The 16,871-nt window shown below is 44.9% G+C and overlaps 3 protein-coding genes and 1 pseudogene across 4 annotated transcripts in view; 1 reads left to right on the top strand and 3 right to left on the bottom strand.

Annotated features, from left to right (window-relative positions):
• LOC310662829 (pyrin domain-containing protein 1-like) overlaps positions 1–16,871 on the bottom strand; it is a 742,864-nt gene that overhangs the window by 78,543 nt on the left and 647,450 nt on the right. The gene's annotated exons all lie outside the window — the stretch shown is intronic.
• Positions 541–1,476, bottom strand: LOC310662222 (olfactory receptor 1468-like; the record flags this gene model as incomplete). The annotated part of the gene is made up of 1 exon (XM_083408995.1): positions 541–1,476. The coding sequence occupies exon 1, from the start codon at positions 1,375–1,377 to the stop codon at positions 541–543; it is 837 nt and encodes a 278-aa protein (XP_083265121.1). The 5' UTR covers positions 1,378–1,476.
• Positions 6,634–9,080, top strand: LOC310662221 (olfactory receptor 10A7-like; annotated as a pseudogene). Its single transcript has 2 exons — positions 6,634–6,694; positions 8,131–9,080. The product of its transcript is annotated as an olfactory receptor 10A7-like (transcript).
• LOC310662798 (olfactory receptor 5V1-like) lies at positions 12,712–15,510 on the bottom strand. Its single transcript, XM_083409933.1, has 2 exons — positions 15,335–15,510; positions 12,712–13,669 (listed from the first exon to the last, which is right to left on the bottom strand). Exons 1-2 carry the CDS (start codon positions 15,356–15,358, stop codon positions 12,719–12,721), a joined length of 975 nt encoding a protein of 324 aa, XP_083266059.1. The 5' UTR covers positions 15,359–15,510; the 3' UTR covers positions 12,712–12,718.

The raw sequence follows: 16,871 nt of genomic DNA, 5'->3' as shown, positions 1-16,871 counted from the left end.
CCAAAGGAATATGATATCTTTTACAGAAGGGGTCGGGGGGGATTTTTAGCCAAAGGGCCACATTCCACTGTGGGCAACCTTCCAGGGGCCAGATTCAAGTGATAGGCAGGTCAAGAGATGAAAGTGATCTTTGTAATGGATATGAATCTTATCTTTGTACTGTAAGTGGCACTCCAGTCACACAAGACACAAAGGTTTCTTCTTTACACATGCACACCAGACTTCAGCCAGCTTTATCATTACACTTCAAGGTCACATTCTGGCCAGGGAAAAGTGCTTGAGAGGGTACAAATATGGGAACCTGAGCCAAGTGGCCTGGGGAGGGATGTATGGCCTGGGGAAAGCGCTGAGGGCCATATGGAGGTGCCTGAGATCCCTCACTCCTCTCTTCAAGACAAATATAAGGGTTGTATCTAGTGCTGGTCCAACTCAAAGTAGAGCCATTGTGGTCAGTGGACATGACAGACTTTGGTTCCTTCATTTCAATGGGTCTGCTCTGAGTAGGACTTAGGTGGCCACAGTCCTAAGTAGCCAGACGTCTTAAGCTGCAGTTCTGTAAGTGAGTAATTTAAGAAGCGCTTTATTCAAAGCATTCTGCACCTCCCTGTTTCTCAGGCTATATATAAGGGGATTGAGCAATGGGGTCAGGACTATGTAGAAGAGAGAAAAAACCTTGTTCCAATCTCGCATTGCGTCCGTTCTTGGTAGCAGGTAGACAATAATGATCGTGCCATAGAAGATGGACACTACCATGAGGTGAGAGGAGCAGGTAGAGAAGGCCTTTTGCTTTCCAACAGTGGACGGGATTCTCAGAATGGCCCGTATGATAGAACTGTAGGAAGCCAGAGTTAAAACAAAGGGTGGCAGGGAGCACAGGCCCGCCAGAAGAGTAGTTACCAGCTCCATCATGTGGGTGTCGCTGCATGACAGCTTTAACAATGGGCTGTAGTCACAAAAGAAATGGTCAATTGTGTTGGGACCGCAGAAGGTTAATTGCTGGGTTAAACATATTGTTAGGTTAATAACCAGCAAACTGCTTACCCAAGCCCCTGCCACTAGCTGAACGCACGTTTTGCCATCCATAACAATCACATAGAGCAATGGCTTGCATATTGCCACATACCTATCATAAGACATGGCAGCCAAGAGATAACACTCTGCAACTACCAGGAAACCAAAAAAATAAAACTGCGTCATGCAGCCTGCCACAGAAATGACTTTGCCCTGGTAGAGGATGAGGCCAGCTAGCATCTTGGGCATAATGTTGGAACTGTAGCAGATCTCTAAGCAAGACAGATTTCCCAAGAAGAAGTACATGGGTGTGTGAAGGTTGTGATCCAATACCACCAGCACAACGAGGAGGATGTTGCCCATCATGGTCACAATGTAGATCACTAGGAAGATGATGAAGAAGAGGAGATCCAGATGACCCAAATTCCCAAATCCCAGCAAGAGAAATTCAGTAATGATTGTATGGTTTCCGAAGCCGGTTGGGTTCATGGTGGTAGCTTGAACCTAGGAAGATCATGTGTACATATGAACGTAACCTAGACCGGGGGCAAAGAACCTGTAACTCTCCGAATGCTCCTGAACTACAACTCTTATCAGCCCTGACAATTGGCCAAGTTGTTTGGTGCTGATGGGAGTTGGTGTCCAACAGCACCTAAAAGGTGGCAGACTCCCCAGCACAGCCTTTGACCATGAGTCCATCTAGCCCGGTATTATTGACTCTGACAGTGGACTTCTAAGGTCTCAGGTCCATGCCTTTCCAACTATCTTACCAGCAGTCATTTGTAACTGGTGATACCAGTTATTGAACCCATAGCCTTCTGTATGCAATTCATGGATTCTACAAGGATTCTGCACACAAAAATGGTGGTCCTTGCCTATCAAATACATGAGACCTTTAAGAGAATGGGTGTGGGGCTGGAGACGAGAGAATGAATGAAGCTCTCTCTTGCAAGCCTTCAGCTATATATAGGACTGTGTACATCAGCCTTTCTCAACCTGTGGGTCCCCAGATGTCGTTGGACCACAACTCCCATCACCCCTAGCTAGCAAGGCCAGAGCTCAGGGATGATGGGAATTGTAGTCCAACAACATCTGGGGACCCACAGGTTGAGAACTGCTGGTGTGCATGGTTCAACGCTTGCATTGAATAGGCTCTGACTGCATATCAAAGGAATGAGTAAGTGGGTTAACATAAATAGAATTATTCACAGTCGGTATCCTAGAATGGGGACTGACAACAAAATGTGCTCATGTTCAGAATCATTCCATTGGCCAACCCACCTGGTTTTCCATCCCCACCCCACCCCTGGTCCAACAATATTCCATAGCCATGGAGCATGCACAGTCTTAACTGGACTATTTGCAATGGTCCCTACTTGGGTTTTTTCCTAAAAAAAAAAAAATTGTAGCTTGAGAAAAACCTTGAGGCTCCCCCGAGCCTCCTGATACCTCCCTCTTATGTGCACACGGTATAATTTTGGCTACATAAGGACAAGTGCTCAGCAAAATGAGAGTGCTATTTGTATATATGATGAATTTTAGCATTGTTTCTGCTTTGTTTGTTTTTCTAAATAAGGAGCAAGTAGCTAGTCCTCAAGGTGCATACCTGGTAAGCTACTGAAAGGGGGCTGAGCTTCGGAGGGTCAGGGTTTCATATGAAAATATGAAGCTGCCTGTTACAGAATCAAACTGTTAGTCCATCTAATATTGTCCACTCTGAACTGCACAGGCTCTCCGAGAACTCAGGCAAACTCCACAACATCTGATACCTGACATCAGGTTCCAAGCAGGCAGGGGCACTTGAGAAGAGTATGAAGACCAGGGACATTCCTCTAGGTGAGAGAGAGGCCTTCTGGAGAGCTACATTCATCCCCTAGGCCTGAGGTTCTCCACCCCTGCTCCGTACCTAACTGAGACACTCAACCCTACCCATAACTAGCAATAGTTAAATAACCTACCCAAAAATTATCAAGCAGCCACAAATGTACTTGATTAACAGAGGATGCAGAATTCAACCTTACTTGCTATGGAAGAATGCCCAGCCCTGATCACAAGACTGGAGGCAAAAGAACCCTCAACTTAGAAGACAGGAACACCCAAAAGTCAGATCACACAATGCGGTCTGCTCTATGCCACAGTTTGTTCCATTTCATCAGGATCCTCTTTCACCCTTGACCCTTCATTCATCACATATGCCCTTCCTTTCAATGAAAGTCTACAGCTGAGTCCTTCCCAGTCCTGGATCCCAACTAATTCTGCATTCTCTTCTCAAGCCACACCAACACCGTTCTCACAGCAATCTGAGTCACACATATGGAGCCAGTGTGGTGTAGTGTTGGGCTAGGACCTGAGAGCCCAGGGTTCAAATCCGCATTCAGCTATTACACTCACTGGTGACCTTAGACCAGTCACCATCTCTCGGTCTAACCTACCGCACAGAATTGTTTACAGGATAATATGGAGAGAGGAAGAACCATGAACACCACCTTGAGCTCCTTGGAGAACAGGTGGGATATATATTCTCTCTCTCTCTCTCTCTCTCACACACACACACACACACACACATAGTGCTTGTTCAACAACTGTCACTTCTGAAAGGAGGATATTAATATGGTTGATGATTGGATCTTGGAGTATAGGGGGAGAAACTCACCCACATCAGAGTTGTTTTCCCATGTCTTTGCCTGATGTGCTTGACTTCAGCTCATATCTCAAGATCTTAACCATTACACAAGAAAATGAAAAGCATGTGTGTGGGGGGGCGGAGGTTCTTAGTTGTCTTTTCCTGCTCAGATGTACTTTGTGGAGAAGAACTGAAGATGAATAGCATCAGAAGTCAGAAAAGCACAAATGCCTTAGACAGAGGCAGATGGGATGAGAGGCACAGGCGGTGACGAAACAAGGCTGTGCATTTTTCAAAGCCCTCCTGGTGATTCACTCACAATCAGTAAATATCCATTCCTGCATGCTTTTGTCACTAGGTTCCTGTGACATTATCCCCTTATGGAGCCATTAGCTATATCCTCCTGCAACGACTGTCCCTAATTTCCAGATCCTTCACCAGCCTGATCTTTTTGTCTGCTACTATATCCTCCAGGGTGCAATTTTCATCCTTCGGGTCTTAGAAGTGCAGCTCTCGCTTACTGCCAAAGGACTTCTCCAAGCTTCGCCAAGCTTCTTTAGGCTTCAATCTCCTTAATGGTCTCAGGAAAGGGAAACTATTTGTATTTCTTCCCCTCAAGCAATTCTTCCTTCTGACTCATTATTTCCCTCACTTTCCACAGGGGATACGAAAGCACACTTTAAGGGCATTTCTAGAACACAAGGAGACAAGATCTTCTTTTTGCAGAAGGACTATTTCCCCTTGTGGGAAATCTTCCCACGACTGCAGCGGCAAGAGGCGAAAAATAGGCAGAGCAACTGATGGGACCTTGAACTTTCTACAGCATGCTGCATTCTAGCCATGCAATCATCAAAGGTTTCAAATACAAACACATCCATGCAGGCAAACAACAGAGATTATCACTGTTCAAGAACAAACCTGAGTCTGGAAAAAGCATTCAAAGAGGATGCAGAGCAGGGCCAACCAAAACTGTGGCCTGGAGGAAAGTCATGGGGATAGTCCAAAGCACAACTAAGGGTACAAGAATATGCCAGAGATCTGGAAGACCATGTTGCTTGAGCAAAGTTCTTCTGAAATAAGAAGCCAGTTATATGTCTTCCTGCCTTGGGGGATCCAGTGGCCTGGAAATGAGGAGTGAGTCTAGGACCTCAGGGTGCATCACTGAGAAGCTGTTACCTGCAGCTCAGTGGCTCACCACCTGAAGCAGTATCCACAGATCCCAACAGCTCCTAACCCAATATTAAGGTATCTCTTCCCATTGCAGTGCCCTGATTCCTAGAAGATGAAAAGTTAAATACATAACTGGTCACCATTTGCAGCAAGCTTCACAATGACCAGGCTCCCCTGTGATTAATCCAGTTCTTGTATGAATAAGGGAATGTCTTGACAGACCTGTGAACAGGAGTCATCCATATGTCCAAATAGGTATTCAAATGAGATTGTTGGTAATGAGATACATGTTCAAATGTGGAAAGGGCAGTAAAATATTCAGACCACTGAGTAAAATAGACAATGAGGATTTAACTTTCCAGCACTGAAATATAGATCTCTTTGTTGTAATATTTAGTAAGTGACTCACGTTTGTATGCATGAAAGGGTTAACCCAGGGGTAGGCAACCTAAGGTCCAGGGGCCAAATGCAGCCCAATCGCCTTCTCAATCTGGCCCACGGACTGGTGTTTTTACATGAGTAGAATGTGTGCTTTCATTTAAAATGCATCTCTGGGTTATTTGTGGGGCATAGGAATTTGTTCATGTATTATTATTTTTCAAAATATAGTCCTGCCCACCACATGGTCTGAGGGACGGTGGACCAGCCCACGACTGAAAAAGGTTGCTGACCCCTGGCTTAACCTAAGCCCTGAGCTCAGGTTGCCAGTGGGTGGAGTTTAGCAGGCTCCCGTCAGTATTTGCTTCCTCCCCTCCCCCACCACCACCTCTTTGTCACTTTCTACTGTTTCCTGGAAAAAGAAGCCATGTGGTTTTTGTAGAGGCGAACCATAGCCATTGTAGGCTAATTAGTGAGTCCGACTGCTTCCATAAATCTCTCCAGACAGATTTATGAACAAATGGTGTCCGGCACGCTTCCACTGCGCACCTCTTCTAGGTTGTAAAACTCTTCAGCAGAGATTAGTGCAGCGTCGCGTGTGATAAAGGCTGAATTAAAAGACGGCAGATTCTTTCCTTAAAGTCTTTTATTGTTCCGAAAACACAGACAAAAGTCCATCAGAGTTTAACTGCATCTCTTCCAGCTCTGCTCTCTCCGAGCTGGGCAGCTCGACTAAATGCTTTCACTTTCCACAGAACACACAGAGCATTCCAGACTGCTCACATCACTTCCTGGCAGGTAAACCCTCCCCTTTAGAGCCGAGGCACAGCAGTTTAACTCCTTACTGCTCTCAACAGTTTTGGCTCCCAGCACAGCAAATGCTGCATGTGAATGAAATGTCTTTCTAAAAGGAGATTTTTTACAGCCTGAATCTTTGCTAATGCAAAGATTGCATGATTCTTTTGTAAGGAAGCCAATTTCTTTCTTTTTTAATCATTTGGTGCATTTTTTTCTTCTTCTTCATTCTACTGCTAACAGATGGAGACTTGTTTGATGTAACTTCTCGAAATCTGTGAGTAAAATCTACACTTGTTTGCAAAGCTTAGTGTCTGCGATTTATTCTAACCTAGGTATTTTTGTTACAATATGAGAACATCGCAGCTGCAGACAGCCAGCATGTTGACATCATGTGATATGGCTAGCTGTGGGAAAGAACCTTCCCGGAAGTTCACAGGCTGGGAAAGTCTTTGTGAAGTGTGTAATTTGAGACCTTCCTCTTGCGTATGTACAGGAAGTATTTGTCACTTGCTGGAAGGAGTCTGAAGTGTTCGGACATGTTTTCTGTAGTGCTGCAGAGTCAGAAATAAAGCGATGTAAATAGATTTCTATCTATCTCCTTTCCCTGCTGGGAAGCAAGGAGGGAGGGGGTGTGCATTTTCCCAAGCTGGGAGATGTCGCCTATATCAAGATCTCCCTGGTCTGTCTGGGAACACAGCCAGAGGCAGATCACAGGTAAGCAAGCCGGGAGCCTGGGAGAGGAGCCAGTCTCCCCCAAAGAAGGCTTGTTTTCCAAAAAAATTATGGGGAGCATTTGTTTAAAGATGAATGAAGGCAGATGTAAAATCTAACCATGTTTTAATGTGCTTGCAGCAATCATCATTGTACTAATTCTGCTATCATGTGATTGACCACTGCGAGAACAAAATGTTAGACTAGATGGGCTTTTGGCAGGATCCAGCTCTTATGCCATTAAGTTGTTAAATAAACATATTTTACACTATACCAGAAGCAGAGGGACTAATAATTCGTTTCCCAATAGAAAATCTATATGAGGTAGCAAACATCATTATGAACAGATGGAAGCTCAGCCCAGCCAAAGCTCCGTCTTCAGCATACTCCAAATGTGAAGTTTCATGACCAACCATCTGTGGCGGAAATTATCAGCCCCAAGGTGAGTCGCAATGAATCCTAGAGGTCAACAGAAAGCTGCCTTATACTAAAGCAAATGATTGGCCCATGTTGCCCAGGGCTGTCTACACTGACTGACAGCACCTTCTCTGGGTTTTAGCGAAGGATTTTTTCCCTACTCTGTCTGGTGATACCAGGGATTGAAACTGGGACCTTCTGCATGCAAGGCATGGACTGATTGCCTATGAGTCATGGTCCTATCTCAGCTAAGGTGAATCTCCTGGTAACCCAGAGGTGATAAACAGAATCACAGGGTAGCTACTTGATAGAGTATGAGTATCACCTTGTGGGCAGGTGATAATTTACAAGCTCCAACCTTGCATCTGATAAATGTCACATCCTTATAGGGATGCGGCTGGCACTGTGGTCTAAACCACTGAGCCTCTTAGGCTTGCCAATCGGAAGGTCAATGGTTCGAATCCCCGCAACAGAGTGAGCTCCTGTTGCTCTGTTCCAGCTCCTGCCAACCTAGCAGTTTGAAAGGTAAACGGCGTTTCCATGCGATCTGGCACTCGTTGTGGTGTTCTGTTGCGCCAAACGCGGTTTAGTCATGCTGGCCACATGACCCGGAAAGCTGTCTGTGGACAAACACCAGTTCCCTCAGCCTGAAAGCAAGATAAGCGCCGCAACCCCATGGTTGCCTTTGACTGGACTTATCTTTCTGCTTTAGATTGATGTATACCCTGGAATACTTTTCATGAAGGGGTCCAACAAGCAGTACCCTCTGTTTCTGGTCATTCACCCACTCATTTCCAGTCCCCAATTCTCATCAGCCCCAGTCAGCATGGCCAACAGTGAGGGATGGTGGTCTATCAATGTCTAGAGGGCTACCCCCCACACACACTACATCGTGCTGTCTCTATTCTTAGTTTCTATTATGATACAATATACATGCTGTTGGCCAGGCAGGACATCTTAATATTTTGTACCGTCTCCAGTTTTATTTTATTTCCCTTTTTCTTTCCTCTTCCCATGCAAAGAGTCCGTGGCCTATGTACAACGGACCAATCAAACATCCATTGTTTTCATACTTCGGGGTTTCAGAAGCCTCCAGCAGTTCCAGCTGTTACTTTTTCTTCTTTTTTTACTGATCTACGTTGCAACTGTAGCTGGGAACCTTCTCATCGTGGTGCTAGTCGTGACTGATCGCCAGCTTCACAACCCCATGTACTTTTTCCTAGCCAACCTCTCTGTACTTGAGACCTTATATGGTTCGATCATCACCCCCAGGATGTTATCTGACTGCCTGTCAGAAGACAGGACCATTTCTCTCCGTGGATGCCTCACACAGATCTTGCTATACAACGGTTTGGCTTTCAACAAATGCTTACTCCTCGCAATCATGGCATTCGATCACTACTTAGCCATATGCAAACCGCTTAGCTACAGGACCATCATGAACTTCAAGGTCTGCCTCCAGCTAGCAATTGCTTCCTGGTTAACTGGCTTCTCGGTGTCTTCCCTAGCCGTTGGGACAGTGTCCACAATGCTTTTTTGTGGTCCCAATGAAATCGACCATTTTATTTGTGATATGGATCAGTTAACCAAACTCTCCTGCAGAAAGAGCATGTGGGCAGAGATGACTGTCCTTATCTCCTGCTCCATTGTGACTATAGGGCCCTTTGTGTTCATCATCGTCTCGTATGTTTACATCCTGTCAGCCATTTTGAGAATCTCATCCTCCACAGGGAGACAGAAGGCCTTTTCAACATGTGCTTCCCACCTCTTAGTGGTGAGTTTATATTATGGGACCAACATGATCATGTATGTGATACCCACAAAACATCAGTCCCCAGGCTTCCATAAGGCAATATCTGTCATGTACACCGTTGCCACGCCAATGTTTAATCCTATCATATAGAGCCTCCGGAACAAAGAAGTAAAAGGGGCCTTCAAGAAACTTGTGTTTCATAATCTTGGCATGGATTAGGACATCTTTGCCAATCTGGAGTCCTCCAGATGATTTGAACTATATTATTATTATTATTATTATTATTATTATTATTATTATTATTAATTTGTATACTGCCCTATACCCATAGATCTCAGGGTGATTCACAATATAAAACTACAGTTACCATCACCCCTAACCACTGACCATGCTGGATAGGCTTGATGGGAGTTGGAGTCCAAAACATGTGGAAGGTACCAAATCGGGGAAGGTTGTTAGGGTGATTGTGGTACTTCTCAGGTTACTTCAGCAGTATGGGAAGTTGAACAAAACTTTGCTAATTCAGAATTCAAATGCCAGAAAAAGGTCTCTGCATTGTACACATGAGAAGATATACCCCAGACCCTGGACTGGTGGTAATAGTCATCTTAGAGTAGAGATTTGGAACTTGTGCCTTCCAGACAACATTAAACTGTACAGTGGTACCTCTGGTTACGTACTTAATTCATTCCGAAGGTCCATTCTTATCCTGAAACTGTTCTTAACCTGAGGTACCACTTTAGCTAATGGGGCCTCCCACTGCTGCCATGCCGCCACCACGTGATTTCTGTTCTCATCCTGAAGCAAAGTTCTTAACCCGAGGTACTATTTCTGGGTTAGCGGAGTCTGTAACCTGAAGTGTATGTAACCCAAGGTACCACAGTACAAGGATATGTCACATACAGAGATTCTAAAACCAGGGGTGAGGAAACTTCTTCAGCCCAACGGCCAAATTCCCTTTTGGGCAGCATTCTAGAGGCTGTGTGCCAATGATGGGTGGGGCCAGAAGCAAAAGCAGGTGGAGCAATAGAGGGGCTGTGTACCTTTGTGCCACAGGGTGCATTTCAGACACAAAGAGGGTTCTACACTATCCCGCACAAATGCATGCTTCTCTTCATCCAGGCAAGAAGAGCCATTTTCACAGTTCAAGGACACATTTCAGCCAGGCAAAAGCACCCAAGGAGAGAGTGTCGCAGGGCCAGTGAGGGCTGTGTACTGGGGAGAGTCCCAAGAACCACATTTGGTGTATTGAGCAGAAGTTCTCCACCATGCTTTAAGCCTGCAGTGGTCTCTACCTTGTGGAATGATGCCTCCAAGGACCTCAGGCAGGTTCCAGCTGTGGATTGCTTCTGATAGCATTTGTCTTTGTACCTGTTTACCTGTTCATTTTCCTCAGACCAATTCCTGCTGTTCCTGGTTGTTGTGACTCACTCTTGAATGTTATTTCATTGTGTTGGTTTTATTGCTGTTGTTGTTTTGTTGGTGAATCGCCTTGGTATTTCTTTCTGAACTGAAAGGCAGTATATATGAATTATTTTAACAAAGAAAGTAAAGAAAACTGCTCATGTAAGCCCTATCAAGCCAAAGACAACATACCAGCCAGGCCAGCATTATGAATTATCTTTATTATTGTTTCCATGGAACCAGTAGACACAGGATGTGAGGATGGGCTGCTAAAGTAAAGGACTTCTAAAGACAACAGGTGTAACTTTTTTCTCATCTATTGTCTCTTCAAATACCCCCACCCCACCCCCCGTTTATCTCTTCCAAAGGAATAAATAATATAATGATGAACACTTGTGGAAGCTGAGTGTTCAAGTCAACTAAAATTGCAACTTGTGTTTCAGAAGTTGAACACTTCCAGCTATCCAGTGTTGAGGATTCACAGCAGCATGTTATACAATCATGTTATGAATCATGTTATACAAGAACCTTAAATATATTGAAGTCCAGAAGGAAAAGAAATCCTGTTATTGAATAATGGGCTTGCACTTAATAGGAAAGCATACAACCCAACATTTGTGCATCTTTTTAATCAATAATTTTAATTGATTTTTTTAAAAAAAATAATCAGCAGGGTGTCAGTAAAAAAAAACTAACCCCTAACATTTAACAAAAGAAATATTCACTGGTTCAAATGTTCACCAAATAAGGACTCGCATAGCTTAGTTCAAGATAAACATGCAAATTGAAAGTAAGTAAAGGTAAAGGTACCCCTGACTAATAGGTCCAGTCGCGGACGACTCTGGGGTTGCGGCACTCATCTCACTCTATAGGCCGAGGGAGCCGGCATTTGTCTGCAGACAGCTTCTGGGTCATGTGGCCAGCATGACTAAGCTGCTTCTGGTGAACCAGAGCAGTGCACGGAAATGCCGTTTACCTTCCCACCGGAGCGGTACCTATTTATCTACTTGCACTTGATGTGCTTTCGAACTGCTAGGTGGGCAGGAGCAGGGACCCTGTTGTGGGGATTCGAACCACCGGCATTCTGATCGGCAAGCCCTAGGCTCTATGGTTTAGACCACAGTGCCACCCGCATCCCAATTGAAAGTACTTGGGCTTAAAAGACAGAGAACATTCATTTATTGAGTTGCATATTTTAACTTCAAGTGCAAAAATAGAGGTGGATAAAAGTCTCTGTCCCTATGTGGAGTATATTTTTGGCTGAACTGGGGTTGGAGACTTAATGCCAGTGGAGTCCAGCTAAGCTGAGAATCAGCCAAATGACATCAAGGTTAGCACAAGAGGAATATGAGCAAATGAAATAAAGTTCTCTAATTACTTGCGCATGATTCTAGAGATTCATACTCTGCTCCTCATGGAGCAGCCTCCAAGGGTAACCAAAAGAAAAAAGAAAATTAAGCAATGTAAAATTATTAATCATACACAACAGGAACAGAGCAGGGGCCTTATGAGGAACGGCTAAGGGAGCTGGGCATGTTTAGCCTGGGGAAGAGGAGGTTAAGGGGTGATATGATAGCCATGTTCAAATATATAAAAGGATGTCACATAGAGGAGGGAGAAAGGTTGTTTTCTGCTGCTCCAGAGAAGCGGACACGGAGCAATGGATCCAAACTACAAGAAAGAAGATTCCACCTAAACATTAGGAAGAACTTCCTGACAGTAAGAGCTGTTCGACAGTGGAATTTGCTGCCAAGGAGTGTGGTGGAGTCTCCTTCTTTGGAGGTCTTTAAGCAGAGGCTTGGCAACCATATGTCAGGAGTGCTCTGATGGTGTTTCCTGCTTGGCAGGGGGTTGGACTCGATGGCCCTTGTGGTCTCTTCCAACTCTATGATTCTAGGGGGAGAATGACCACCAAATAAAAAATTAAAAAGGGATCTAAAATGGCTGGCAGAATAAAAAGGGAGTCAAAAGCCATCAAGGTTGGCTTCCCTAAGGAAAGCGTTCCAGAGCCATAGAATAGGTCCTAACAAAAGTCGCCATGTACCTGACCTCTGGTCTATGACACATATCTTAGACACCATTTGGAGTGCTCAGGACATGAGTCAGTTAAGATTCCATTCCATGTGGCTGGGCGGTGGAGGGACAAAGCCTGCATTGTAAAGGGGAATCGTGCAGTGCAATTTCTTTGATTCACATAATTCAAGTATGGGGAACTGTTTTCAGCCCAAGGACTGGATGGAGAACTAACCAATGGTGTATTGGTCATTACAATGTCAGGTGACAAAGGGGCTCGTGGTCAGTGCTGATTGATTGGAATTTAAAACAGATCATCAAATTCTGTTCTTTTTCAGAGTTTGGGTTACTTTAGTAAAGAATGGTGTAGGATAGGGTCATTGTATCTTAGCCATGTCTTTCACCGCCACCATCACCCACTCCACTCCCCGCTTCCAGCTTTAGTGGCGTTTATGAACAATGACCCTCTTCAAAGCCCCTTTCACCTCCTTGTTCCTGAGGCTGTAGATCAAGGGGTTCAACATGGGGGTAATCACCCCATACAACATGCTCACCAGCCTGTCTTGATCTGGATGGTGGCTGGAGGAAGGCCTTAAGTAAGTGAAGATGATTGTCCCATAGAAGAGGCACACCACAATTAGATGGGAGGCACAAGTGGAGAAGGCCTTGTGTTTCCCATCGGAAGAACGGATCCTAAGGATGGTGGAGATGATGTGGATGTAGGAGACCAGCGTCACCAGAAAAGCCCCCACACCCAAAATCCCACCAACAATGAAGACAACCATCTCAGCCACATAGGTGGAAGCACATGATAAGGCCAAGACTGGAGGGATGTCACAGTAATACTGATTGACTCTATTGGATGTACAGAAAGGTAGAGTGAAAGTCATTACCGTGTGCAGCAAGGAGTGGAGGAACCCTGTGACCCATGTACCAGCAGCCATCTGAAGACACAGCTTCTTGCTCATGATGACCGTGTATCGCAGAGGGTTGCATATGGCCACATAGCGGTCATAAGCCATGGCAGACAAGAGGAAGACCTCTGTCCCTGCCAAGGCTATCAGGAAGTAGACTTGCAGCACACAGCCAGCAAAGGAAATGGTATTTCTCTCTGACAAGAGACTTTCCAGCATCTTGGGTACTGTAACTGTGGGGCAGCAGATGTCCAGCAGGGAAAGATTAGTGAGGAAGAAATACATGGGGTTGTGCAAGTGGGAGTCAGCTTCTATGGCAAGAAGAATGGTGCCGTTCCCCAGCAGGGTGACCAGGTAGATGAGCAAAAAGGCAGCAAAGAGGGAGAAGCGGACAGCTGGGAGATCAGAAAGGCCCATTAAGATGAATTCTGTCACTACGGTGATGTTCTCCATTTCTCCCCTGCGTGAGGAGCTTTCCTGCAAGAGTTTGAAAGCAAAAGTGTGACAAAGTAAACATGAGGCAACAGGCATGCACATGTTAAGGCCTTCTTTGCTTTTCAAGGTGTATCCATATAGCCTTGAGTCATACTAAGCAGAAATTTGAGGTCCCTGCTCAGAAACTTTATCACTCTGAGAAGCAAAGATTAGTTCCTAGCGATCACATTCATGCCCTGTACCTGAATTTCCTAGAGACCAATGTTTGGCCTATGTGTGAAACACATAATAATAATAATAATAATAATAATAATAATAATAATAATAATAAAAATAAATAATAATAATAGATTTTTATTTATACCCCGCCCTTCCTGGTTCAAAAACCGGGCTCAGGGCGGCTAACAACAAATTTAAAACACTTAACTGTAAAAGCAGCATAAAATACAGTATAGAGATGGTTCTTAGATCAGATCATCTGACAAAGTCAATTTTAGGTCCTTAAATTACTGAGACTCGTCAGAGCTTCTTTGTACATTACATGTAAGTGGTGATCATGTTAATGGCCAGCACCTAGTGTGGAAGCTGGAACACGTATACTGTAGCTACGGGGCTTGATGGGGGGGGGGTGTTAACTAACCGAGGGTCTCATGGACCCTGCCACAATGCCACACCACCTATCATGGTAAGCAGACTTCCATGGGGTGGGAATGGGAAGCAAGGGGAATGGCAAGGGGGTGAAGAAGAAGAAGAAGAAGAAGAAGAAGAAGAAGAAGAAGAGGAGGAGGAGGAGTTTGGATTTGATATCCCGCCTTTCACTCCCTTTAAGGAGTCTCAAAGCGGCTAACATTCTCCTTTCCCTTCCTGCCCCACAACAAACACTCTGTGAGGTGAGTGGGGCTGAGAGACTTCAAAGAAGTTTGACTGGCCCAAGGTCACCCAGCAGCTGCATGTGGAGGAGCGGAGACGCGAACCCGGTTCCCCAGATTATGAGACTACCGCTCTTAACCACTACACCACACTGGCTCTCCAAGAAAAGTGAGTGGGGACAAAAGCCCTAGCTGAGCAAATTTGTGCCTTCTTTTTACAGCAGGAGGTCCAATCTGCATGCAGTATTAGTGTCTCAGAAAATCCTGTCCACGTCTGTCAGATCATATGAATGTCCTCCCTCATTCTATCGGGTGCCTCTCACGAGATGAAGACTCTGTGGCTTCACCCTCAGCCTGATTTATTCACCCTCCCCTTCCCTGCCTATGTTCTATCTAGCCTGATGAAAAGTTCTGAAGAACTCACTACATTGTGGGTGACTTGATAAAATATTGCCCTCGTATTGATTTACAAATGTATTTATACCACTCTCATCTAAACTATTTTTCTGTTCATCTGAGCATCCCTTCTAGATAGCGCTCCTTTTTTTAGGAATAAATGTGTCAGTACTCACTATGAAGTTGTTATGGTAAGTACCACACATTGCGAGGGGGGAGGAAGGTCCCAGGACTGTGTACCTTTGACTACCCCCAGAAAAGAGCACTGCTTCTAGAACATTCAGTTTACCACTCTCATTTCATGTACACTTGCTTCAGTTTAAGAGTCTCATTTCTTTGAACTTCTACATTTAGAAACATCACTCTTTCCGTCTTCCCTAAGCCTTGATCTTTGTCACAACAATAGCCCCGTTAAGCTAGTATCTACTGTAATAATACTCACTGTCAATGCCTGGTGCGTTACCATGTCTCCAAACAGTCACTCTTAAGAATGCCTCTCATCTGCCTTGAGATCAAGGAAGGATTGTCTGTTCCTCTGGCAGCTCAAACTTCTCCTTTCAACCTCAACAGGAGCTCAAGGGAATAGCAGGCCTCAGAGCGCATAAGCAATGTCAGGAAACATCTCTGCTCGCCACCTATGGCCAATGTCAAGACCAAGAGTGATGGTTGATTTCCCAGCACAATAAACTACAGGGCTGTGAATAATTGTCATTCAAGATATCACTCCCTAGATGTTAAGGAAATCAGGCCAATGTTTTATGTACGCCAGTTCACCAGAGTAAGGAACTGTTCTAGCCCAGTGTTTACACAAAGCTCAGAAGCTTTAGTGACTAGGTCCTTTTGGTGGGCTTACTTCATGCATACCCTCCAACACATTGAAGACAAAAGCCAGGATACCATCTTCCCAAACACCATCTTCCTGTTAGTTATCGCAAGACCACGGTGGCCATTTTGGTTGCCGTGATCTTGTGCAATTCCACACCATGGTCTGTTGGGATACTGCCAGGGAGACAAAGGCCATCATGCCTCCATGTCGATTCCGGACGATCCATCAATCTCATGTAGATACAGTATCAGTCACTTAGTGACACGAGCCTCAGAAATAGCTTGCCACATTCCAGGGCTCGTGCACACCCTTTCAGCAGAGTTCGCACAACGAAAGATGCACTCAGGAGAGCATTATTTACAACTTTATTCAGCGTTGGTCAGAACAAAGAAAAACATGACTGCCTGCCTGCGTGTCTAGGCACAGAGAGAGACAACAGCTATATACAAAACAGAAACATCCTGTGAACAGGAAATACACAGACTGTGACACAGCAACCTGCTCCCTTTTTAAGGTGGAACGGAAATATCCTAACATGGTCCCCCCCCCAAAAAAAGTGCTTTTTCTGGGCACGGCACCCAAAAATGTGTGTTTTGGGGTGCCATGCAAGATCAGGACCTACATCTTTCCACTGTGTTGTTGTTGTTGTTCAAACTAGTGGGAGGAGCACAGCAAAGCAGGTGCAGGACTTGGGCTGGATGTATTTTTGGATAACTTTCCTCAGACCCCATTCTTCTCCTCTTGAAACAAGAGGTCCCCAAGGTGACTTCCATTCCAAGATCCTTGTAATGTGAGCAGTGTTTAAAGTGTTTTTAAAATTGTTGGGAGGGGGGTCAGTTCTGAGCGACACCAGCAGGGAACAGGAGCTAAGAAGATCTGATTTGTTTCAGTTTTGCATATAGCTTGGTAGCGACACTGCTAATTAAAGTTTCCTCCTTATCTGCTCACCGTGGGTCATTTGTAATCTTGCAAATGCTACAGTGCCAGAGCAGGTCGCACTTTTTCTGTGAGTGGAAAGAGAAATAGTAAGAGAGTTCAACCACGGAGCAGTCGCCCATGGGAGATTGTGAACTCTCGTTCCTTGGAGGTTTTCAAGCAGAGGTTGGATGGCCATCTGTCATGGATGCTGTAGCTGAGGTTTCTGCATTGCAGG

This window comes from Podarcis tiliguerta (assembly GCF_965153285.1).
Source record: "Podarcis tiliguerta genome assembly, chromosome: 13".
In the NCBI taxonomy this organism is placed as follows: Eukaryota; Metazoa; Chordata; class Lepidosauria; order Squamata; family Lacertidae; genus Podarcis; species Podarcis tiliguerta.
This window is presented reverse-complemented; position numbering and strand designations above follow the sequence as displayed.